This window comes from Arvicanthis niloticus, chromosome 23 (assembly GCF_011762505.2).
Source record: "Arvicanthis niloticus isolate mArvNil1 chromosome 23, mArvNil1.pat.X, whole genome shotgun sequence".
Taxonomy (NCBI): domain Eukaryota; kingdom Metazoa; phylum Chordata; class Mammalia; order Rodentia; family Muridae; genus Arvicanthis; species Arvicanthis niloticus.
The window spans coordinates 31,108,072-31,132,934 of NC_133430.1; the positions used below are offsets into that span (position 1 = coordinate 31,108,072).

Here is a 24,863-nt window from a genome sequence, read left to right on the forward strand (position 1 = left end):
TCCTGGGCCCTACTCCAGACTGCAGAGTCTCCGTATAAGACCCAGAAATCTCTTTACGGGTACCCCAGGTGACCAGGAGCGTGCGTGTTAGGTTTTGAGAGTTGCTGCCTTGACTGAACTGATGTGGACATAGTGTACAAAGCCTCATTCATGTGCAGTGTTTGTAATAGAAACAGACTTAATAAACATTAAATATGAGATGCAACATAAGAAAAAACAATTTCTGTGAGACAAAATCTCATTCTCTACCCTGACTGGCCAGGAACTTGCTGTATGGATCAGGCTGGCCTTGAATCACAAAGACTCACCTGCCTCTGCCTCATGAGTGCTGGGATTAAAAGCTTTCCACCACACTGGAAAGAAATTAATTTTTTTTCTTTTTTGAGAATTTTATACATGGGTACAAACTACATTACTCCTGTCTCTCTCTCTTTCCCCCTCATTCTCCTCCCACATCCCTCCTCCCCAATTCTTGATTTCTTCTTTATTATTGTTACATCTATATACACCTATAAATATACTCATACGTATGTATGTATGTATGCATGTATATAACCTATAGAGTCCAGGTTCTAGAAGAAAAAGAAAAGACTGCATTGTTCCTTGTTATATAAAGATAGTATTGGGGCTTGAGGGATGGTTCAGCAGTTAAGAGCACCAGGTACTTTTCCAGAGGACCCAGGGTCAATCCCAGCACCCACATGGTCAGCTCACAACTATGTGTTACTCCTGTTCTGGAGGATCCAACAGTCTTTCATTGTAAGTTACTTGTGTCTAGGGCTGAGCAACATGTAGGAGCTCATTCATGGAGGAAACTGGTTCTTCCTTACTCATCAGCCATTGACTACTTGTAGCTCTTCATTTAGGGCTGAGGTCATGTGGAATTTCCTCTGTCCTCATTGGCAGGTCAACTGATGATGTCATTATGCTGGTCTTTTTCAGCAGCCATATTATAGAGAATCCATAGGTACATTTTCCCTGTCATGTCTAGGGAATAGGATAAATCAACAAGTATTCTGACTTCAGATTCTTAGAAACTGTAATTTTAATTATAATTATAAATATATATTATAAATATAATTAAAATAAAAAAGATTTTATTTTTAAACTGGTTCCCATATTGCCCATTCACTTTAAAAGAAAACTAATTTTTTACTGTTTAGGATCCTGAGCAGAGACCCACTGCAGATGAACTTCTGGATCTCCCCCTTCTCAGGAAACGTAGGAGGTAATCCACAAAGAAATCACTTCATCTAGAGATGGTTGAGAGTACGCAAGAAAGGACACTGTTTCCTTCCCCAACACCCTGCTCTCGTTGCCTTAGGGTACCTCCTTGCTTTTACCTCTTTAACTGTTTTTTCTGGGTTTGTCCTAATGACCCAAGAGTTCTCTGTTCCTTCACATCTGTGCAGGTTTTAATTCAACAGTTGAGGCATTGGTATCCTTAGATTGCATTTAGGGACTTGGGGTGAGTTGTTTTGTTTTGTTTGAGACAAGACCTTGCTCTGTAACCCAGGCTGACATCAAACTTGCCATCCCCCTGCCTCAGCTTCTCAAGCACTGAGATTATAGGCATACGTCAGCCTCTTTTAGTTTTTTGAGGAACCTCCATACCATTTTCCATGACATATTATTTCCTATCACCTCCTATGTAAGTTCCTGTCTCTACACATCCTTGCCAGGAAGTGTTCCCTTTTAGCCTTTTTCGTGATAGCCCTGTACCTGAGGCAGGAAGAGCTCCCTGGCTTTGATGTGCTTTCCCTGATGGTGCTGCTGGTGTTGAGTACTTGATGTATACTTGCCTTTTTTTTTTTTTTTTTTTTAATCTTTGAGCAGAGTCTGTTCAAATCAACATTTTAAAACAAGGTTAGGTTTGTTTTCTTTTAATTGAGGAGTTCAGGTTCTTCCTATATTCAGGAAATTGGCTCCTTATCGGATGGAGTTTGCCCATATTCTCTCCTGCTCTGCAGTTGCTTCTTCATGTTGTTCTCCAAGCTGCACAGAAGCTTTGTACTGTGATGTCTCCTATGTTTTGACTTTGCTGTCAGTACCTGTGCTTTGTTCTGATGTGCCTAGTTCATGTCCTGAAGGTTTTTTCCTATATTTTCTTCTAATTGTTCCATAGTTTAGAGTATATTGAAATTTTTGTTTCATTACTAATTTTTTGTTATCTAGTTGTTTTATTTTTTTAAGATTAATTTTTTTAAATTGTATTTTATATGTATATTTTGCTTGAATGTGTGTATGCACCACATACATACCTGGTGCCCAAAGAGACCAGAAGAGGGCAACAACTGCCCTTTGACTGGAGTTACCAATGGTTGTGAGCTGCCCTATGAACACAGAAACCGAAGCTCTGGCTCCTGTAAGAGCAGTCAGTGCTCTTAACCACTGAGCCATCTCTCCAGTCCCCTTTGCTTTATTATGTTTCTAGAATATCTTTTATGTATTCTTGGACGATTTCATACATGCATACAATATATCTTGATCATATTCACCCTACACTTCTCCCTTTCACATCCCCAGAAGCCCCGGGCACTTCCCCTCCCACCATCACGTTGTCTCATGTTTTTTATAACCCACTGAATCTTAATACTGCCTGTGGGAGGTTAGCTGATCCTGCTGACTTGCTCTTGTACAGGTACCTGTAACCTTTCGGAGTTTATGTCATGTCCAGAAGACTGCATTGCCCAGCTCTCTTCCCGTCATCCAACACTTACATTCTCTCCACCCCTCTTCCCCAGTGTACCCGGAGCCTTCTTGTTTTAATATCTAGAATTATGTGATGTACCCAGATACAGCCTGAGAGCTTCTATTCTTGTTCTGTGCATATTCAGGCACTATTCTCATTTGGGACTCATTAAGCGTATTTAATTTTTTATCTAGCTTATTTCTCAACAATATAATTGTGGCTTTAATCTCTAACTGAAATTTTTCCATTAATTTTTAATTGAATTTTTTACTTTGCACTTTGTACTTTAATTATAAAATATAAGATGCCATACTCTAGGCAGAAAAGAATAATAGAATGAAAAGCATAGATACAGAAAGTTGTGTACAATACTCTGGAAACACAAATTTTTATTTGGCTACATTAGTGGTTCTAGACCTGGCCAGGCTGTCTTAAGAGCTTTCAAAAATTATTGATACCTGTGAGATACTGTAGTAATTCATAGATTTATTAAGAATGATGAGCCTGGCTAAAATATGGGTTATAAAGAAAAGAAAGAAGGATGCGGATGCTTGAATGCCAAGCTTAATTCAAAAGAGTGCACGGGCTGGAGAGAGAAGCACTCACTGCTTTTACAGGATGTAAGTTCAGTTCCAGCACTCACTCCAGGCCGCTCACAGCCACCTAGCTCTAGGGAATCTACTCCTCTGGCCTCTGCTAGCACCTGTACACATGTGTATATATGCGCGTGTATGTATGCACACACATACACACACTAAAATATATCTGAAGAAAAAGAGAGTACACAAGAATTAGTTGTTTGTAGAAGACATTTTATGTGATGAGAGGGCTGCCCATAGAATTTACACAGTAGAACTTGTGTCAATCCTTAGGTTAGTTTAGGGTGTAAGGACTGACTGGGATGTTATAAGCAAGGCTGGCCACAAGACACTACTGTGGTTATGATATGAGTCAATGGGAAGCAAATCTGTGCAGAACTAAGCTAGTAAGATTGGGCAGGAAGAGTAGCAGAAAAATACAGTGATTGAGTATAATGGTGAACAACTATAATTTCTGCACCTGGAAGGCAAAGGCAGGAGATCACAAGTTCAAAGCTAGTCTGAGACATACACAGACACACACACACAGGGAGAGAGAGAGAAATTTTTTAAAGATACTGTCTATGCAGAATCTATACAAATGGCACAGTGAAGAAAGGGAGAGAAGAGAGTCAGAGATGACTGAAGTTGATTGGGCAAGAATGAAGGAGTATTGTCAGTTACAAAACTAGGGAAATCAGAAAGAAAAACTGGCTTGGCAGAAAGATAGCAAGCCCAGGTTGGAGATGCTGCGTGTGTTAGTCAGCAGACAGACCAGATGAAGACGACTGTCATGTGCGTCAGAGACTCTCAAGGCTTACTGGTCCAGTGCAGACCATTTCTCACATGCAAAGCAAAGACCTGCTCCCCTTTGTGTTTAACAAGTCATACAGTGTCAGCTCTGTGCAACTCAGTTTTTTTGGGTTGCTTTCCTAAATAATTGTCGTGTTGTAGGATGCATACGTATGTTTATAAGATTTAGTTCATGATATGTATTAAAGGGTCATGGTTGCAATGTACCTGGTATTTTACTCATGTAACTTTATTTTCTTTTGGTAGAGAGATGGAAGAAAAAGTCACTCTGCTTAATGCACCTACAAAGAGACCAAGGTAATGCTCAAAAGGCTGTGGGAAGATTGTGTATCTTCAGTTTCTGATCTGGGAGACTTACTTGAGTCTGTGCATATGCATTATTGATCTTACAGTCTGATGTCAGTTTATGAGCCAGTGTCAGCTTAAATGTCAGATAGTCACTTCTTTCTTTATTATTTTTTAAGATTTGTTTGTGCATTGTGTGCATGGAGCTACCTTCAAAGACCAGAGCAGAGCATTGGATCCCCTAGAGCTGGATTTGCAGGCACTTGTGAGCCACCTGGTAGGGTTGCTGAGAGGCGTCCACTGAAAGAACAGTACGCACTCTTAAGTGTTGAGCCGTCTCTTCAGCCCCTACTGAGTATTTTTGTTGTTTTGTTATATATATATTTTTAAAGTATATGGCTGTTTCACCTGCATGTATGTTTGTATATGTGTAGGTCTGGTCTCTACAGAGGCCACATGTAGGCATCAGATTCCCTGGAACTGGAGTTTGAGCTGCCACTAGGTGCAGAGACTCAAACCTGGGTCCTCTGGAAAAGCAACCCGTTCTCTTAGGCTCTAAGTCATCCCTCTAGCCCCCAGGTAGTCTTTTCTAAAGAGAAGAAGAAAGCCGTCATTTCCTCTAACAATAAAGGGGATGTTATTACCGTAATCTTTGAAAATTGGAACTGTTAGGGACTGGCTGGAATCTGGTCTGACTAAGCTGTGATGAACTAACTATCTTAGGTGGGCTTGCAAAAGCCTGTTTTAAGAGAGAATTGAAGGAACATACTTTCTCATGCCCACATTGGCAGTTTTTCTGAGGGAATAGACTATCTTTAAAAAGGGGGGTGGGAATTTACTTAGCCCATTTACTGCTTTTGTTATGTGGCCTCAAGGATCAAGCCAGGGCTTCTTACACACTAGGCAAGCACTGAGCTACATTAGAATTCTTCTTTCAAACCGTCTTTCTGGTAAATGTGCCTTTGTTTGGGGATGCTGGCAGGTCAAGCACAGTGACTGAAGCACCCGTTGCCGTGGTGACATCACGAACCAGTGAAGTCTATGTTTGGGGTGGCGGAAAATCCACACCTCAGAAACTGGACGTCATCAAGAGTGGCTGTAGTGCTCGACAGGTGTGCGCAGGGAACACCCACTTTGCTGTGGTCACCGTGGAGAAGGAACTATATACCTGGGTGGTAAGTAGAGTGGACGACAAACCCTGTTGCTTCTGGGCCCTTCTGTGTAGGCATTCTGTTAGCTGTCTTTGTGCTGCAGGAATGAGGTGATAAAACAGGATGTTGTGAAGCAGATGTGGGCTGTGTAGGTCACTCCATTCCTGGACATAGTAGTCACCTGTGAGTGGTTTTGGATGAAAGAATGAGAGAGGGAAAGAAAATGTGAGAGCCTTGGGTCTGGGTCCAGAAGACTGGACTAGCTATCATGGACAAGTTTCAGATATGATTTCAGATATGTCAGATACTTGTGTTCTCTTTCCATGAGATGAGAGCAGCAAGTGTCTATGTAACTTTGTAAACAATGAAACACATACCTTGTCAGGAAACTCCAAGCCCCTCATCTATGGATAAAATGCTAAGACTTTCCTATTGCTGTCCTCTAAAGTGCTGGGGTTATAAGTGTGCAGCACCACAAGTTTCCAGATCTGCAACTCTCCTCATTCACTTACAGTACAGCTGTCATCCTGGCCACTCAGTTAGCATGGGTCTTGAACAAATGACCTAGAAACTGATAAAATAAGCAGACACCTCTTGCCGTCCTGGGTGGCCTCTCAGCAACATCTAGCATGATTAATTGACTGTTCCCTCTAAGGTCTGTTGTCACTTGGCCCCCTGTCTTGTTGCTGTGCCTCTGTAGGTGCATTTCAGGCTGCCAGCCTCTCACTGCCCCTGTGTCCTCTCTGAAGGAGCTCTTCCATTCAGTGGCTTCAGCTTTTTTCATAGGTGCAAGTGTTTGTCTTATACCCTGCTTTACCTCCACTGTATGAGAATAGACAATGAGTAATTGTGAAATGTTTAAAAAAAAAAAAAAAAGTGATTTGTCCTCTATGATAGTGATGGCCTACAGTTACTTCCTAAAGCCTTATTCCCTAGAGAATTAGCCTGAGGGAAGCCGCCAGAAATGGACTGAAAGTGATGCCTTACAGCTGTTTATTAAAGGGCTGTTTATTATTGAGTGAGTGCATGGAAAGAAGTGCTGTTGCTAAGGAGTGGTTACAAAGCTCTGAGGACTGGTCTCAGTACCATATAGACTTCTGCCAGGAGAAGCTACAGACTAGCAGCTCATCTCCTGGAGATGGTGCCACCATAGACTGTCAAAGTTAATGACAGACTTGCTTCTCTAGGCAAGGCCTAGAGAAGATTCTTCAATGAGAAGATTTCATTTTAGGAAAGATTCCTGCTATTAGTATGCTTTCCCTATTATTATTAAATATATATAACAATCACTAAGTATTAGCCCATCTTTTTTAGCAGATCTCTGCAGAACAACGAAGATGTACTACTGTCTTGTAGGGATGCTATATAGACAGATGATTTCTTAATTCTTGATGATCCTATAAGAATTCCTAAAATTATACCAGTAATTATTAAGCTCTTTTATAATAGGATGCTACTAAGTCCTTTCTGATATCAAAACTGCATTGAGAACTCTGCCAGTTTTCAAGTGTCAATCAAGTGTTAATTGCTTCTGAGATAGCAAGCACGCATCTACAACTTAGAGCACACTCTAAGAGGTTGTAAAGCAATTAACCATAGGTCATACAAAGGGGAACTAAGGATTTACTATAAGTGCAAGAATAGAAGATAAATACTGACTGGGTTTATCTATATAAAACTTCACTAATAACTTAGTCACAAAAATGGTTTTTCACTTTCAGTGTACCTGCTGAGCTAGTGACAGGTAATAAATGTTTAGCCAGATAATTACTCTTACTGGATATACATATAAACATTCTCTGTTGTAAACTTCTTATACAGTTTATGATTTAAATTTATGTTTGAACTTCTAGTGAATTTTTGTAAAAAAGAGATGCTTGGATAAACCATGTGATCTATTCTAGAAAAGGTACAAAAGACTAGCAAACATTGTATTGGAAAGCAGAGCATTGGGAGCAAGGGCATTGTTACAAGCGGCTTCTTCTGACCACGGACAGAACAGGTCCTTTCTTACTACAAGGCAGGCTGAGTCTTACTAAAGAGGACAAAGCTTTCTTCTTTTAAACTGAAGTTTAATTCATTTAGCAATAAAAGGGTAGAAGCTTTTTCTTTCTCTATGCAATAAAGATTGGAGCTCATTTTTCATCCAGAATGAGTGAGTTCTTTCTGCACTGGTGCTTGGTCTTTTGCTACAAATGCATATGTAAGTATGGATGGGTGTGTGTAAGTACGTAATTTTGAGATAAGTAGCTGGACCCAACTGGTTTGAATGGAAACGTATGAATGTGTAAGCATGAATCTGTATATGAACTTATGTGAGTTGATCCATATTTGCTTGTGTAAAAGTTTTTCCTTCTGCAAGCAAGACTCTTCTCCTGATTCAATAGAAGTTTATTATTCCAAACTTACCCCTAGCCTGACAAGCATGTAGACAAGAGGGGAAAGGCTCTAGCAATTAATCGATGCTGTTTTATGATGAGGTGATAAACGCAAGAGATGCAGTTTCTGGCCTCAGAGGAACTCAGACAGGCAGGTCAGCTACTGCAGCAAAGTGACTTAGACTTAAGACAGGTAAATGTTTTATTATTAAACAGCACCTTAAATGTTTTGCCTCTGCCAGCACTCTCCCTTCAAGAAGCTACCTTCAAGAGAGAGCCAAGGAAGCAGAACAGCCAGGGCATTCCCCACCCCCACCCCCACTTCCTTGATGGAACCAAATTCTTTCTTTTATCCCCCCTCAGTTTTGTTTTCTTTTTGATATAGCTATATTCCTTATAGCTGTTCTGTGTTTTAAGGAAGCTGACCAAAATTTATAAAACTTATAGTACATGTGGTTTTTAAGAAGTTATACTCATTAAGAAAATGCTTTAGTTAGTTTTTGTCAACTTGACACAAACTAGTCACCTGGAAAAAGGGAATCTCTCAGTTAAGGAATTGCCTCCATCCGATTGGCACATTGTGGAGCATTTTCTTGGTTGATGGTTGATGGGGCACAGCTCATTGTGGCTGCTGCCACCCCTGGGCAGGTCCTCATGGGTGCTATAAGAAACCAAGCTGATAGCTGGTGCTATAAGGAGCAACCGTAAGAAGTGGTAGCTTCTGTTTCAGTTCCTGACTTGAGCTCCTGCCCTGGTATCCTCTGCTGATAGACTGTAAACTGTAAACTCTTTCCTCTCCAAGGTGTTTTTAGTAATGATATTTATCACAGCAACAGAAACCAAATTAGAACAGAAAGCATCCAAATTATACTTTAACGAACTGTTCATCATCACTTATAGTTCACCTCACATAAGATAAGACAAAATTTGGAATTTGACCTGATGCCTGATAGATATGAATCTGGATGTGCTTTACAGTCTTCTTTACGTGTAGGTGGAAGGTTATATTAATCATTAAAATGCTTTATCCTAGTGAGGCATAGTGCTGTCCCAGCCCTCAAAAGGCAGAGAAAGGCAGATTGCCCAGCCTTTCTATACAGAGAGTTAGTTTCAGGACAGCTAGCAGTATATAGTGAGACCTTGTCTTAAAAAATTTTTTTTAAGTTTAATCCCCATACCCACTTTTGTCTTTAAATTTCCAGCTATTTTTTCCTTACTGTTTTTCTTCAGAAGTAGACTATTAAAGATTAGCTTTTAGCATGGGAAGTTAAAACTTCACAAGACCTCTTTTTTAACAGAACATGCAAGGGGGCACTAAACTTCATGGTCAGCTAGGACACGGAGACAAAGCTTCTTATCGGCAGCCAAAGCATGTGGAAAAGTTGCAAGGAAAAGCTATCCACCAAGTGTCATGTGGTGATGACTTCACTGTTTGTGTGACAGGTAAGCCACTAATAAAAAGTGTCTTGAGTACATTTAATATGGGACATAATGCAGTGTCAGTTGATACTTTATAGCAAACAACTACAAAAAAAAAAAAAAAAAAAAAAAAAAAAAAAAAAAACCCCACCCAAAGACATTAAGGAAATACACTTATTGATAACAACATTCCTGGGCTTGAGGAGAGCAGCGCAGTGATAGAGCACTTGTCCAGCAAGTCAGGCCCTGAGTTCAGTTCCCAGAACTAAGACAAACAAAAGAAACTCCTCCCCAATTTGCTACTGTGTGGAAAGAGTGATGAACAAGCAGAAAAGGTGAAAGACAGAGATAGCCGAAATTACTACATGTCCTACTTTAGGGAGAAAACAATCTCACCACCTCTTCAGGCTTTGTATGTCACAAAGGCTGATCAAGAGTTACTCTAGTTTTGATTTTATCATTACTTACTTTATAATTCCTTGGAATTATTTTTTTAATTTTATGGCTATGTGTATGTGTGAGTGTGGGTTTGTGCACATGAGTGTTATATAATGATGGAAGTCAGGAGAGGTGCTCGGATTTCCCTGAAACTGGGTTTACAGCTGTGAGCTGCCTGGCGTGGGTGCTGGGGATCAAACTAGAGTCCTTTGGAACAGCAGAACACATTCTTAAGTGCCAAGCTGTCTCTCCAGTCCCATCACTGGTGTATTTGTCTACAAAACAGGGAAGGCTCCAGGAAAATAGGAAGATCATTCAGCATACTAATCCTACAGCTATTAGACTGTTGATTACAACACTACTACTACTGCTACATGTGGTTCCCTTAGTAATTCCTTTCTGTAATGGGTTTCTTTCCTTTTGCAGATGAGGGTCAGCTCTATGCCTTTGGATCAGATTATTATGGCTGCATGGGAGTAGACAAGGTTTCTGGCCCTGAAGTGCTAGAACCCATGCAGCTAAACTTCTTCCTCAGCAATCCAGTGGAGCAGGTCTCCTGTGGGGATAATCATGTGGTAGTTCTCACACGAAACAAGGAAGTCTACTCTTGGGGCTGTGGTGAATATGGTAGGTGAAGCTTGTTCCCTCCACTTCCCTCAGGTACTTACCACGATGTCAGTCTTTGAGCACTAAGCACATCAAGTACCTCCGTTCAGGAATGTAAATTCAGAAAGGTACAGAGCATCCTCCTGGGGAAGGACGCCCTTGGTGTAATGATGGCCGTTCTTGTGTGTGTTTCAGGACGGCTGGGTTTGGATTCAGAAGAGGATTACTATACACCACAGAGGGTAACTGAGAAGCAGCTTCTTCCTACAGCCTGTCTAAAACAGAGACTCCCGAAAGACATCCTTTCTCCCCGACTGCTCATAGCAGAGTGTTTATTTCTGAACTCTTTCCTGTCTAGGGAGACTGACAATCTAGGATTCCAAATTTAGCACTATGTGGTCTTGTCATCTGACTAAATCACAGAAATTGAGAAAATGGATACAGCCATTATGGACACTGGAGTCACATCTTACTGAGAGATGAAGTTAAAATCAGCACATAAAACAGAAAGTGTCACAGACAGCTAAATGTCCCAAAGAAAGAATGGTGGGAAATGATATATATTACACCAGCCTTCCATTACTACAGTTGAATGCCATGTGAAATTGTTTTTGCTTAGAGGTTGTGCAGTAGAAGACATCATGTCTGATTACTATCAGGACTGCCACAGCTGGCATTGTAAGAGGCTCCCAAGACCTCAGTCAGCTGAGGGATGAGACAAGCCACCCCTCTCTTACATGCCTCAGGGCCCAGACTTACCTGATCCTGGAAGGTTAACTACCACTAACTACAGTACTATACCACTGATGGTTGCCAAATGTTATTTCTAGTCTAAGATTAAATGGTGCATATAAAGATTGTCTTTAGATTCAACCATTCTACTTGTGAAAAGAAACTAAGGCTCAAGGTTTTGTTCATATCCATGGCCCCATCTGACCTCCTTCATTCTACAACCCTGTCCTGTAAGCTGTAGAGAGTATGGATGACCTAGATGCTACCTCTGAACACTTTGTAAAAGACTGAGAGCCTCCAGGCTGCTATCTTTCTTCTAAAATGGTCAAGAAGCCCTTCATCTCAGAAGACAAAGCCAGCTAGAGATCTGAGCTGCCCCTTCCCAGCTTGTCTGCATAGTTTTCCCCTCTATAGAAGACTTCTCCAAAGAAGTAGGAGCCATTCCTAAACCAGACTAACAGGGAGCATCTGTTCATTCAGCTGTGTTATAAGACTTGAGCTGTATGGTAGGAAGAGTGATCTCCAAGCCGCTGGGCAGCATGATGAAGGAACTTAGGGTTATTTTCTAATACGAATTAAGTACTTGGAATTTTTTCCAATAAATTGTTTCCTCGCAGGTGGATGTTCCAAAAGCCTTAATCATTGTTGCGGTTCAGTGTGGCTGTGATGGGACCTTTCTGCTCACCCAGTCAGGCAAAGTGCTGGCCTGTGGACTCAATGAGTTCAACAAACTGGGGCTGAATCAGTGTATGTCTGGAATCATCAACCATGAAGTGAGTGGCCCTTGAGATTTTAACCATATTGCCAGAATGCTGGGTTGGAATTTCTTTGGTATTATAAGTTAGTGACTATGGAATTTAACTTAAGAATAAAGTGATCTCACAGACATTATGTTCAGCAAGAGCAGCCAGCCGCAGCCAGTCACAAAAGAGTTCACAGCATGTGATTGTGTTATGTGAAATTCAGGGACAGGCTAAATGAACATGATGGCAATAGTCAGAAGTGCAGATCTTTATATTTCTTTGTTGGGGGACATGAATCTTAATCAAAAGTTAGGTGAATCACCTAAGGGAATGGCCTCTGCCTTGATCGGGGTGGTGTTTTTATAAATGTGTTGGTACAGAGGCTAAGTGTGATGGTGCATGCCTTTAATTTTAGCACTCAGGAAGCTGAGGCAGGAGGATCTTTAGTTTGAGGCCAACCTGCTATATGTAGCAACATCCCTTTAAAAAACAAAAGCAAAACTTCCACAAATGTGTATGTACAGATGTGCAGTAGGAAAGAAACTGTGCAGTAAGTTTTACAGTTACAGCTCAACACGGCTGACTGCAGAAGACACAGAAAAATCAAGTACATGTACAGTTTTGTAACTCGATGAAAAACTGAGTTAATTTGTTTTTTTTTTTAAATGATTTATTTATTTATGTCTGTGGGTATTTTGTCTACATGTACATTTGCACAGCAGAAGAAGGTACTGGGTCCCATGGGACTGTAGTTACAGACAATAGTAAGTGGCCATGTGGGTGCTGGGAATTGAACTCAGGTCCTTTGGAAGAACAGTTAGTACTCTTAACCACTGAACCATCTCTCTAGCCCATGATGAGTTAATTTGTATGTAGCGTCTATACAGTTCATTCTCAGGAGAGCACAGACTCAGGGTAAAGGCTGGAGAGTAGGTAGTTTGAAAGGCATCAAAATTACCACTGTGGTTTATTAAGATGCAGGTTTGTGGTGAATTTTACATGGGGCTTTTATATCAATTCAGAGGAATATGTGTAGTGAAGGTGAAATTAGATTACAGTAACTGATTTCTTTGTAAGCTGGAGAGATTTTACCCTGCCCATGTTTGATAGGCAGAGTATGTAAGCAACACAAACGTAGATTTTGTAATCAGAAATCCCTGATTCTTGCAACAAATTCTCTGATTCTGTGTTGAGCTTCTGTCTTATGTCCTGTTGAAGATAGGAAGCTATATGGCATGCTCTCTTAGTAGAATTTGTTTGAAAAGGCTTTTTCATCCTTAGCCTTTCCCTGCCACCACCGTTTGCTTCATGAGTCTGCTGCTCTGTTTTACTTGTCTCAGGCCTACCATGAAGTTCCCTACACGACCTCCTTTACCTTGGCCAAACAGTTGTCCTTTTACAAAATCCGTACCATTGCCCCAGGCAAGACTCACACGGCTGCTATTGATGGTAAGTTGGCTTAGTTGGGTTGTGTGCCTTCAGAGCTCAGACGCTGTAAAGTATTAGCTCTCTTAATGTATCAGCCTTTGACTTTTCCCTAGTACTTAATATTAACTCAGTAACAAATCAGACATTCAAGCATGAATCTTTTTTTTTTTTAAGATTTATTTTATTTATATGAATATACTGTTGCTATCTTCAGACACACCAGAAGAGGGCATCAGATCCCATTACAGATGGTTGTGAGAATTAAAGTCTGTATGGCTGCTGGGAATTGAAGTCAGGACCTCTGGAAGAACAGTCAGTGCTCTTAAGCCCTGAGTCATCTCTCCAGCCCAAGTACAGATTTTTTAAAGAAAGATCTTTATAAATACAAGATAAATGTGCACTTTAATAAGTATACCACACTTTGGGCTGGAAAGACGGCTCAGTGGTTAGTAGTCTTTGCTGGCCTTCTGGAGGACCCAAGTACCTTTGCCAGCATCTGCTTTTGGCTATTCATAACTGACATATCATAGCTCCAGCTTCAGAGGCGCTGCTGCCCTCTTCTGACCTCTGAGGGCACCCAGACATGTAGCATACACACAGAGAGACATACACACATAAAGTCAATCTTTGTTTTGTTTTTTGAGCCAGAGTTTATTTGTGTCTCAAATATTTGACTGAACATTTGTCCTGGAACTCTCTTTGTAGAGCAGGCTGGCCTCGAACTCACAGAGATCTGCCTGCTTCTGTCTCCTGAATGCTAGGATTAAAGGTATGCACCACTATACCCAGCCATAAATACTCTTTAAAAAACAGAATAAAACCATCATATTTCTAACATCTGGATTCTATGGTCTCTAATTGGCACCTACTATAAGTATTCTAAATACTGATTTGGTTCTGATTTGTCACCCTGCCTAGATATCCTCCCCTCAGGGTCACATGGGTAACTTCATACTTCTAGTGCATGGAGTCTACACTGCTATACCTTCTGTGTTTCATAGCCCGTTTATGATATCTCTTTATTTTTGCTTCTCTCTCAGAACGAGGCCGGTTGCTGACTTTCGGCTGTAATAAGTGTGGGCAGCTGGGTGTTGGGAATTATAAGAAGCGCCTGGGAATCAACCTGTTGGGGGGACCTCTTGGTGGGAAGCAAGTGATCAGGGTCTCCTGCGGCGATGAGTTCACCATTGCTGCCACGGATGGTGAGTGCCTATGTTTCTCAAGCTTCCCAGACAGGTTTTAATTATGGATTGGAAAAAAAAGTTTATGAATAACTGGCATATGTTTTTATGTCCAATATAGTAAATTTTTAAGGGCCAGATTTCTGAGTTCACCTAATTTTACTGTCTTTTAACATTTTGGTAAAATATTTCCGGAACCATTGAGCACTCTGTCTGTCTTGTTCAGCACTGGCTCGGTGTGTAGGAAAAGCAGGTGAGAGATTCGTCCAGCCTCCTCCCTGGACTCAGTCCTCCTCTCCAACAGGGGCTCCTTCTTTTCAGCCCCCTCTGGACCTTGCAGCTGTGCCACCATCTCTGACCCTCAGACATTTAGTCACAGCCCCTCAGCGTGGATGACAAAGGCTAGAGTGGCAGTGTAAGCCATGTACTCCGGATGAGTACTGAGTCATCTGCTGCCAAATAATCATCTGTCACATGCCCTTTCATGAGAGAGGAGGAGGACAGAGAGCATAAACTGAATAAGAATCAGATTTCTAGTGTTGGCACGTCAGAGTCTCTGCCCAGACTTCGCAGACTTCTAACCTGGGCCAGCCCCATCCTGCACCGCACATCCTCCATCAGTAAGTCCTGTTGACTCTGTTCGGCACACACCCAGTCTGCTGTCAGGACTTGGACTGCATTCTGCTCCCACTTTTGCTCTTTTGCAGTTGGTTCTCATCGTAGCCTCAGAGTCCTCTTAACTACCTCCTGCCCAGAGCCTTGTTTTGGTACAGCAGTCAGTCCTGCATGGCCCCATGCGACCAGGACCTCCTCTCCCCCCCCCCCCCCCCCCGCCCCTCTCTCTTACTTCTCTCCTAGGGATCTCCTTATTTCCTGTTGTGCAAAGCTGTACCTGTGCACCCTTGCTCCTGCTCTTAGGTCTGCCGGAAACTCTCTGTTTGGCTAGATGAGTGCTCAAGTGTCAGAGTACTTCTCTTACTGCTTTCTCTGAAATGATGAAATGTCTATCCTGCTGTCACTTGTGGTCCTCATTGTCACCTCCATCCCTTCCTTCATTGCACTTGCCTTGTCTGAAATGGGAGGTAGCCATTTGTTTGTTTGTTGTCGTTTGCCCCACTGACTGCACTGGAGCAAGGGCTTGGCTTCCTGTCCTGCCTCAGACACCTTGAGAAACACTTGCCATGATGTAGATTCTCATCCTTGTTTGAATGAATGAATGAATGGCAGATATCAGAACAGTAGTCATTTTTACCTATATATAGAAATAATTAGCTTTTCCCTCACTTAGTAGGACTTCTTTCTAGTTCCAGGTTGGAGCACTGGGATACCCATAGAATTGGGAAAATAGTCTCGTTAACCTGCTCTTTAATTCTTTTCTAGATAATCACATTTTTGCCTGGGGGAACGGTGGTAATGGCCGCCTGGCAATGACGCCCACAGAGAGACCACACGGCTCTGACATCTGTACCTCATGGCCTCGGCCTATTTTTGGATCTCTGCACCATGTCCCAGACCTTTCTTGCCGTGGCTGGCACACCATTCTTATTGTTGGTAAGGGTTTCATCTATGTGGAGTTGGGGTGGCTTAGACAGGAATGACTCACACCTGAGGTACTAGTGGTGACATTGTTGGAAGTACCCTGAAGCAGAGGCTGCTTCCTCAAGTCTTGTGCTGGATAAAGATGTCATACAGAGTGGGAGGAACTGAACATTGTCACTTCCCAAGTTAGTCATCCACCATTTCTTTTCTGTCTGACTGTTTTGTGTCAGGGGCTTGTAACTCAATCTAGCCTCAAACTCAGTCCTTAGTAGCCAACAACAACCTTGAGTTCCTAATGTGCCTCTACCTCCTGAGTGCAGGGACTGCAGGCCTGTGTCACCACCATCTAATGTGCCTCTACCTCCTGAGTGCAGGGACTGCAGGCCTGTGTCACCACCATCTAATGTGCCTCTACCTCCTGAGTGCAGGGACTGCAGGCCTGTCCCACCACCATCTAATGTGCCTCTGCCTCCTGAGTGCAGGGACTGCAGGCCTGTCCCACCACCATCTCTTTGGACCTTTTTTAAATGGAACAATTCTGAACTCTTCCCCCAACGTACATCTGCATCGTAGAAGATATTACTTTCGTTTAATAATGTGTTGTCTGTATTTGTGTTTTCTTGAGAAACATTTAGTAATTCTTTTAAAAGAAAATTTCCAAATGCCTTTTCCATACAGAGTACTTCGAAATGCATGTAAAAGCTTGGTTTTTATAAATCTTAGTCCTGCACTACTCTTGACCACTTTAATCAGGATCTCTGGGGTTGGGAGTAGGTATTGTTACTTTGTAAAGCTTCCATGGTGCTTCTAGTGAACACAGAGATAGAAAATTCCCCATACAGACCCTCAGTACAGTAGCTCAAACTGTGTTTCAATTAGGAGACTTACTTCTAAATAGTAAGTTCTGGGTTACTGGGAGTCAGGTGTAGCACTGATCCCTCTCCCATCTCCCTTCACTCTTCCTCCCAGTGTCTGTACAAAGTGCTTACCTACTGCATATTTTTCCTCAGAGAAAGTGTTGAATTCCAAGACCATCCGTTCTAACAGCAGTGGCCTGTCCATCGGAACTGGTAAGCAGTGGTCCCCAGGTACCAGTTTGACGTTTGGGTTGAGGAATTGTACTTAAGAGGGAAGGTTGTCTTCTGGTGAGTGCTGAGGCTTTGGCATTGTTCTCAGGGTGATTTCATCTTCTTTGCCTGCATCACATGTGGAAACAGTTAAGAGACTTGCTCCACATTGTTAACGGGACATTTTTATTCCTTACCATCCCATGAGCCTTTGCTTCCATAGTATTCTAGGCAGTCTAGTCTTTCTATAGCACTTGGGAGGCAGAAGCAAGTGGATTTCTGTGTTTAAGGTCAAATGGTGTATATAGTGAGTTCCAGGCCAGCCAGAGGTACATAGTAAGACCCTGTCTTCAAAAACCAAACACAATTGACTTTCAAAATAGGCCCTCCGAAGGAAAAGTCAATTACAACTTAGGAAAATCAGCCTAAACCCTCTGATAGCTTGCCAACTATAATTTTCTTCATGGTTCTCTGTTACTTGGGTTGCCAGAAAACTAAAACTGTTCCTGCTTTCCACCTGTGAGAAGTCATGGATGTGCTAATATTTCAGAATCCATCTTCTTATTTTGGAGAAACTTAAGAGGTGCTTGGTTCACTGCTGAACAACTTTTTACATAAGACAAATACTAGTGGAAGACACTTCAATGTGTTTACCTGCCAGAGATGCACTAAGATTTAGAAAATGGACATGAATTGTGGTGATTATAACACATACCTTTAAGCCTGGCATGGTGGCACATGTTTATAATCCTAGCACTAAGAAGTAAGTAGAAGTAAGTGCAGTAGAAGATTAGAAGTGCAAGGCCAGCCAGGCTGATAGAAGGATCCTGTTTCAAGAATGAAAATTTGTAAGCTGGGTGTTGGAGGAACAACACCTTTAATCACAACACTTGGGAGGTAGAGGCAGATGGATTTCTATGCATTCGGGAGGCCAGCCTAATCTTCAGAACAAGTTCTAAGACAGCTAGTGCTACACAAACCAACCTTGTCTTGAATATCCAAGATAGATAGATAGATAGATAGATAGATAGATAGATAGATAGATAGATAGATAGATAGATGGCAGAGTAGAGTAGAGTAGAGTAAAAATGTAGGCCTATAAGATGGCTCATGGAGAAAGGCTTATACTGCCATCGTGACAGCCTGAGTTCAATCCTGGGACTTATATGATGGAAAAGGAGAATTAACCTCTGCAGGTTGTCTTCTGAACTCTACAAGTGCACTGTGTCACACACATGCCTACATTCATACACATAATAAATCAATGTAATACTTTTTAAAAATACTGCAAAGCTGGAAAGACAGTTCAGCAGTTAAGAGCACCTGTTGCTTTTATAGAGAACTGGGGTTTGGTTCCTAGCACTCAAATGGCTGCTGACAACCATCTGTAACTCCAGTTGCAGAGAATCTGACACCCCCTTCTGGCCTCCAAGGGCAATGCATGTGCATGGTACCCAGACATACATACAGCCAAAACCACCCATACACATAAAATTTTAAAAATCTTTGTAGAATAATTCTTACAAATGTAAACACTATGTAAAAACTAACGATTTAGTCTCAAATATTTGAGTGAACATTCCACTTCATGCACTTCTAGGAACTTGTGTGGGAATGGATGAGTTGTCAAATGATAATTCTCTTTGTGGCCTAACAAAGCTCTTTCTTTCCTGTGCTACACATCTACCAGTGGTTCAGAGTTCCAGCCCAGGCGGTGGCGGCGGCATTGGTGGCGGTGGTGGCGGGGGTGAAGAGGAAGACAGTCAGCAGGAATCTGAAACTCCAGATCCAAGTGGAGGGTTCCGAGGAACAATGGAAGCAGACCGTGGAATGGAAGGTTTAATCAGTCCCACAGAGGCCGTGGGAAACAGCTGTGGGGCTAGCAGCTCCTGCCCTGGCTGGCTTCGGAAGGTAGTTTCCTTGGAACAGCTACTTGAGATAAGCCTCTAACAGGAACTAGTAAGGACTGCCAAGGTCTCAGTTTCTCGTGCCCTACTAAGATAGACAGGAGTCAAGGCTTCACAGTCCCTCCTGGGAAGAACACATCTGCATTTTGTTTTAAAACAGGGTCTCAGTTTGTAGCCCCGGCTGGCTTAGATCTCACGGAGTTCCACTTGTCTCTGTTTCCCAACTGCTGGGAGTAAAGGCACAGGCCACCAGTTGGCCCAACTCTTTCATGCCTGCATTGTTAAAGTAAATGTAAATGTATATAACATTCCTTTTTTGTTGTTGTTGTTTTTATAACCTATCTTGAAAGACTTTTTTTTATTTTATTAGTTCTTTGAAAATTTTGTGCATTCTATTTTGATCATATTTTCCCTCTCCCCCAACTCTTCCCATATCCACTCCCTCTCATAAAGAACCCAACTTTGTGTCCTCCTTCCCCCCCCCCCCCCCCACCTTTTTTAGGCCCATCAGGTAGTTTGTGCTGCCTGTAGACTCTTGGTATATGTCCTTCCACTGGAGTATAGTTAACCTACTAGGAGCCACACCTTTAAGAAGACCGACTCTTCCTCTCTTGGCAGCTAGAAGTTGCCAATAAGTCTTTAGCTAGGAGTGAGATATCATTTCCACTTCCACTCTTTATGCTGGGGCTGGGATTTGGTCTTGAGCTCGCACAGGTCTTAGGCATGCCGTCACAATTGCTGTGAACTTAAATCTGCAGCTGCCCTTCTGTGTCCAGGAGACGTGTGTTCTTATAGTCATCTAGAGCCTCTGGCTCCTATAGTCTTTGCGCCTCTTCCACAGTGATCCCTGCGCCTTGGAAGGAGAGGACATGATGTGCATGTCTTCTTTAGAGCTGAGAACTCTTCAGTCTCGTTCTCTGCAGCATCACCTGTTGTGCAGGTCTCTGTTAACCACTATTTATTGCCAAAAGGGCTTCTCTGAGGAAGGTTAAAAGATATGCCCACCTATGAATATAGGAGTAAGTCATGAGGAGTCAGTTTAATACTGTGCCCACTTAACAAAGTAATAGTAGGAGGTGCTCCCCTAGGGCCTATGGCCTGTCTATGCTATGTTTGTGGCCCCAGTAACAATGTCAGATAGGGGATTCAACTGTGGAGCAGGCCTTAAGTTGAGTCAGAAAGTGGTTACTCACTCCAGTGATATTTACCTCTGTGCAGCAGTGAGCTTGTCTTGCCAGGCCAGTTGTTCTTGTTTGAAAGAGTCACACCTAGGTGATTACATTTTCTCTCTGGTGGTGTGTATAGTGGTGACCTTGAGCGGTAGGAATGGCTTGACAGTTGTGATAAGACTTCCAAGAGAGGACCGGCTTGGTTTCCGTTTTATGATTGACTATGTGATGTCTTCAACAATAGGGTTGCTTTGTTTTGTTTTGTTTTGTTTTGTTGTGTTGTGTTGTGTTTTGTTTTAAATACAAGGTCCACTTGTATCCCTGGCTGTCCTAGAACTCACTATCTAGGTCAGGCTGGCATTGAACTCACAGAACTTCCTGCCTCTGTCGCCAAGTGAGCATAGGGTTTTACTCTCAAGTTCTAGGGGTTAACCAAGAATACTGGCCATAGCCTGTAGTGCTTGGGATCTAAGGGCCCTCACTCCAACTCCAAGAGAGGTAACCCATTCTGGGCACTGAGCCTTTTTTAACCTGTGGTATGGAGTAGAGGCATCACTACGGGAGGGCTAACACCACAAAGGCAGTTGTAAAAGTGATAAGGAAATGTACTACTGTGGCGGCTTCCTAAAAGATAAAATCATAAAAGTTTAAAAGGAGGTGAAGGCATTTTTTACAGTGTCCTTGTGCAGAGATGAAGCTTACTGATGATACACTGTTCATAGGCAGGAAATATTGGGCAGTTATAGAAATACAGTTTATTAAAGGGAAGGTACAAAAAGTTAAAAAAGTAAACTTTTATATGAAAAGATTGAGTTTCTATCAGCAAGACCTTATTTTTTTCAGAAAATACATTTCGTAGAAGAATGTGGAGGAGACTGTTTAGGTGCCACTGTAATAGTGGTTATTGCTCAGAGTGAGGAAATTGCTAGATTTTATTGGTGCCCTCAACCCACCTCTTGGTATATTCTTCTTGACTCAATCTTGGCATGTGTGCATGGCCAGCAAACATTTGCACTTATGAAGCCCCTGCTGGCTAGCCTGGAGCTCACTATGTACATCAGTCTGGCTCCAAACTCAAACCTCTGTCTCCTAAGTGCTGTGATTAAAGGTTGTGCCTCCACACATGGTGGACTTTTTAATTTTTTATAAAAAGGAGTGGTGCTGGTGTTCTCCGTATTTAAAGCTCTTCATCCACTAGGACTTCACCGGTTAACTGAGGATGGAGAACAGAGGAGGCAGCACCCTCCAGTCTTAGCCTCCAGCAGCCTAGCAGGGGCTTCAGGGACTTACCTTCAAGCCTCCTGACCAGCAGACAGTGTGTGTAGAATTGTGTTGGGGAAATGAACCAGATACAACTGTTGCTGAACTTGAGCTTGCATCACTGAAGGGATGGCAGTTTGGTTCCAGGATAGGCAATATATGTGGTCAGACACCCTTCTGTCCCACTAGAGGGCTCTGCTGTCACAGCAGAGTAAAAGTGAAAGCTACTAAGCTGGTGAATGATGGGTGGGAGAGAGGAACTTGTTGCAGCTAAACTGGTGGTATTCTTTCTTGTATGCCTAGGAGCTGGAAAATGCAGAGTTCATCCCCATGCCTGACAGCCCAACTCCCCTAAGTGCAGCATTTTCACAATCTGAGAAGGACACTCTGCCCTATGAAGAGCTGCAAGGACTCAAAGTCGCCTCTGAAGTTCCTCCGGAACACCAGCCCACAATGGGAGCCTGGGTAACTGAGTTACCTCTTTAACCTCAGCTTAGTAGACAGGTGCTCTGAGTTCTTAGGTTTCCTGGCTTCATCATGTCCCCTAGCTTTCTGGGCTAGTGCTACACTGTCTCTCAGTAGTTATAAAAGCCACTCTACATTCCAGAGGGTATTTCTTCCTCTCTTCCTCAGGAGTACCAAACTGAACTGTAAGTTTCCAAATGGTCTTTTTGTTGTGATGGTTTGTTTCTTTGTGAAACAAGTTCTGTAGCCCAGCCAAGGATGGAGGATAACCTTGAACTTCTCTGTTCCTCCTGCCTCCTTCTCCCAGATGATGATAGAGATGAAACTGTAAATCAATAACTAAACCAGAAGACTTCACACTTCTAGAGTAGCCACAACAGTATTGTGTGATTTTGTGGGTTGTATGATCCTTTGCAGCTACAACTCTGACATTGTAGCACAGAAGATACAAACTGAGTATCTCTTACCCACATGATTGGGACCCAGAAGTCACTTAAATCTCACATTTTGGTGGATTTTGGAATATCTACATATACATAATGATATGTAAACATAGCTTGGAGACCATTTTGTGTCCTATTTTAGTATACCCATTCTGAACTGCAGGCCATGTCATGTCAGTGTTCAAACAGTTTTGGATTTAGGAGCATTTAGGATTTTCAAGTTCGGTATGTCCAGCCTGTAATACATAAAGATGAGTGTGCCTATGTCTCGGCTATTATTTGCTGGCCAGCTATTTATTTTATTTTTATTGATTTTATTGTTATTTTGGTTTTAAGAGGCAGGGTTTCTCTGTGTGGCTCTGACTGCCCTGGAACTCGCTTTGTAGACCAGGCTGGCCTCGAACTCAGAGATCCGCCTGCCTCTGCCTCCCAAGTGCTGGGATTAAAGGCATGCGCCACCACGGCCTGGCTGACCTGCTATTTTTTAAATGATGTATATAGGAGAAAAATCCCAACAAAATAAACAAAAGCCTGCCCAGGAGAGAGGTGACAAAGCCCTCAGAGCCTGAGAGCAAGCTCGCCCTCCCTTCCTGTGCTGGCCTTCTTAAAGTGTCTGGTCAGTTCTCTTCACAGACTCTTCTCAAGCTTCCCACACGGTGTGACCAACTGCATTTTATGAGCCTCACTGAGAACAGAGCTTCACCTCAGCACTTTAAAGTAGAACATATAAAAATAAGAGCTTTGCAGAAGTCCTCCCAAATAGATGATGCTGCAGCTTAATGAGCCCTGAGCACTGGGAAGGCCCTTGTCCTATTAGTACCAAGTGCCACTAGAATCCAGGCTTTCTTTTTATTTCGTTTGCACCTATTTTTGCGTAATTTTGTATTACCTTGCTGGTTAATGTAAAGGTTGGTTGTACTGGAGAGCCATGGCAGATCCTCTGCATTGTCTCCTTCTTGTCCCTAGCCCCACCGGCTGAATCCTGCAGGGCCATGTGTTGGCAAAGCCTTGACCTCTCCTGCGTGTGTGTGCAGTGCTCTGCAGGTGGAGGTTGACAGGTTGCAGGGTCTGGTGTTAAAGTGTCTGGATGAACAGCAGAAGCTCCAGCAGGAAAACCTCCAGATTTTTACCCAACTACAAAAGCTCAACAAGAAATTGGAAGGAGGCCAGCAGGTGAGAGCATTCATTAAAAGAGTAATTGAATTCTAAATCTGCTTTGAAAGTTCACAGAAGCAAGCTGTAAGGTACTAAGTAGACTTAGCCCTTTGTGACTCCCTGTCTCAATGATGGGACTTTGTACTTGATTCCAGGAGCCTTGGACCTACCTAGTTCATTTTAACACCTAACTTCCATTGTTTTTTTTTTACTAATTGGCTTTTCTATTTTTATTGTGAAGATGTTTAAACACCATAGTGAACACCCATATGCCTACCATATAGGCTCAGTAATAATTACCACCTTATTCCGTTTGGTAGGTATATATACATTCTTGTATTCTCTTTTTTTTTGGTTGATTTGTTTTGAGACAGGGTTTTCTGTGTGTCCTGACTTTCCTGGACCTCTCTGAGTAGACTGGGCTGGGCTCGAACTTGGGAGATCCACCTGCCTCTGCCTCCTGAGTGCTGAGATTGAAGGCCTGCGCCACCACTGCCCGAGTGCATCTTATTCTAACCATTTTATTTGTATACTTGTGAATAGTGGGGATCTAACCCAATATCTTACACATGGTAGGCAAACGCTTGGTACTTAGCTACATCCCTAGCCCTTGATGAACCATTTTAAAGTAGATTCTAAAAAAAAGATGATTTAAGGTTGGGACTCAGCTTAAGGCTCAGCTAAGAAAAGCACTTGCCACATAAACCTGACAGTATGAGTTCAGCCCCCAGAGCTCACAGTGGTGGGAAAGAATCACCTCCCAGCCGATGTCCCTCTGCCTGCACTCAGTGGCATGAGCACACACGTTCTTTCTGGAAACTTGAAGGTAGAATTACGGCTTTACTGGGTTCAGCTTAAGTAGTTTGGGAAGAGTATTTTGCACATGATGCTTCTTGGCCTCACTTCATCCTGACCCAGCTAGAAGTAAGGGAGAGTCATGCCATGGCTTTGTCATTTACCCCTAATGGGGATTTGGACTCCTTACTTAGTGAATACAACCTACTATATAAGGTTGTTTGGAAGGTTAGGAGAGACAATGTCTGTGAAACACTTCAGAAGGTTATATTGGCAGCTGTAGCAGGCACCAAGACTGTTTTATCCAGGACTGGTGGGGTTGGTTGGTTTTTATTTTTGTTTTGTAGACAGGATCTCACTTGGTAGCCCTGGCTTGTCTAGAACTCACTTATGTAGACCAAGGTGGCTTCAGATTCATGGAGACAATCCTCCTGCTTCTGCCTCCTGCGTGCTGGAATTAAAAGTGTGCACTAAGACCTCCCAGCCATTTCACTTTTCATACTATATCCCCAAACACTGTAGACCTGGGCAAACCAGAACAGCTAGTCACTCTACTGCCTAAGTGTATAGAGACTTTTTCCAAGACAGTGCCACCTGAGCCTTCACCAGACTGTGACAG

The 24,863-nt window shown here is 42.5% G+C and overlaps 1 protein-coding gene across 1 annotated transcript in view; it reads left to right on the plus strand.

Moving 5' to 3' along the window:
* The window catches only part of Nek9 (NIMA related kinase 9), a 40,584-nt gene that overhangs the window by 13,254 nt on the left and 2,467 nt on the right, over positions 1–24,863 (plus strand). Inside the window, exons 8-21 of the mRNA XM_076921631.1 lie at positions 1,164–1,228; positions 4,330–4,380; positions 5,351–5,543; positions 9,196–9,340; positions 10,181–10,381; positions 10,556–10,602; positions 11,710–11,865; positions 13,176–13,284; positions 14,304–14,465; positions 15,825–15,995; positions 16,994–17,053; positions 18,741–18,961; positions 21,690–21,851; positions 23,261–23,467. Of these exons, the coding sequence (XP_076777746.1) occupies positions 1,164–1,228; positions 4,330–4,380; positions 5,351–5,543; positions 9,196–9,340; positions 10,181–10,381; positions 10,556–10,602; positions 11,710–11,865; positions 13,176–13,284; positions 14,304–14,465; positions 15,825–15,995; positions 16,994–17,053; positions 18,741–18,961; positions 21,690–21,851; positions 23,261–23,467 (1,950 nt within the window). The remainder of the gene's footprint in view (positions 1–1,163; positions 1,229–4,329; positions 4,381–5,350; positions 5,544–9,195; positions 9,341–10,180; positions 10,382–10,555; positions 10,603–11,709; positions 11,866–13,175; positions 13,285–14,303; positions 14,466–15,824; positions 15,996–16,993; positions 17,054–18,740; positions 18,962–21,689; positions 21,852–23,260; positions 23,468–24,863) is intronic.